At 67.1% G+C, this 747-nt stretch overlaps 1 protein-coding gene across 1 annotated transcript in view; it reads right to left on the bottom strand.

The window, feature by feature from the left end:
- Nucleotides 1-6: 6 nt before the first annotated feature.
- LOC113941681 (phylloquinone omega-hydroxylase CYP4F2-like) overlaps nucleotides 7-747 on the bottom strand; it is a gene marked incomplete at its 5' end in the record, with an annotated part of 2983 nt that continues 2242 nt past the window's right edge. Inside the window, 2 exons of the mRNA XM_027632817.1 lie at nucleotides 7-252; nucleotides 428-510. Coding sequence (XP_027488618.1) covers nucleotides 69-252; nucleotides 428-510 — 267 coding nt within the window. The remainder of the gene's footprint in view (nucleotides 253-427; nucleotides 511-747) is intronic.

The raw sequence follows: 747 nt of genomic DNA, 5'->3' as shown, positions 1-747 counted from the left end.
TCCCCCGGGTGTGACACCCACCCCACAGGGTGTCCCCACAGGGTGTCCCCGCGGTGTCCCCGTGTCCCTCAGGCCGTGTCCCGGGGCAGTGGCTCCAGCAGCAGCCACAGCCCGTCCTCGGCGCGCAGGATGAGCTCCGGTTTGCGGCGCGGGGGCGGCCGGGCCGGGTCCCTCCGCAGCACGAAGCGGGACAGCGTCAGTGCCACCACCACCTTCATCTCGGCCATGGCGAAGCTCTGCCCGATGCAGTTCCTGCCACCGCGGCCCCATTGTCACCTCCCGGGTGACGCAGGTGACACCACACCCCCCACACACCTCCCCGAGGTTGTTCCCGGCTGGATGTCACAGCTCGGGGGCAACAACCCCGCTGTGAGCCCGGCCAGGGGGGTGGTGGCACCTGGACACTCGTGTCCCCACCCTGGAGTACCTGGGGCCGGCGGAGAAGGGGATGAAGGACGATGGGGACCGTCCCTTGGTGTTCTCAGGGCTGAACCTCAGCGGGTTGTAGACCTGGAGTGACACGGACATTGTCCCCACCATGGTGACAGGGACACTGCCACACCATGGGGACACAACTAGCACTGCCATGGGGACAGGGACACTGCCACACCATGGAGACACCTCTATCCCTGTCATGGTGACAGGGACACTGCCACGCTATGGGGACACGGCTGGCACCGCCATGGTGACAGGGACACCATCACACCATGGGGACACGGCTGGCACTGCCATGGGGACAGGGACACT

This window comes from Corapipo altera, unplaced genomic scaffold, assembly GCF_003945725.1.
Source record: "Corapipo altera isolate COAL_440 unplaced genomic scaffold, ASM394572v1 59343, whole genome shotgun sequence".
In the NCBI taxonomy this organism is placed as follows: Eukaryota; Metazoa; Chordata; class Aves; order Passeriformes; family Pipridae; genus Corapipo; species Corapipo altera.
The sequence above is the reverse complement of the archived record's forward strand: the minus strand, read 5'-3'. Positions and strand labels throughout refer to the sequence as shown.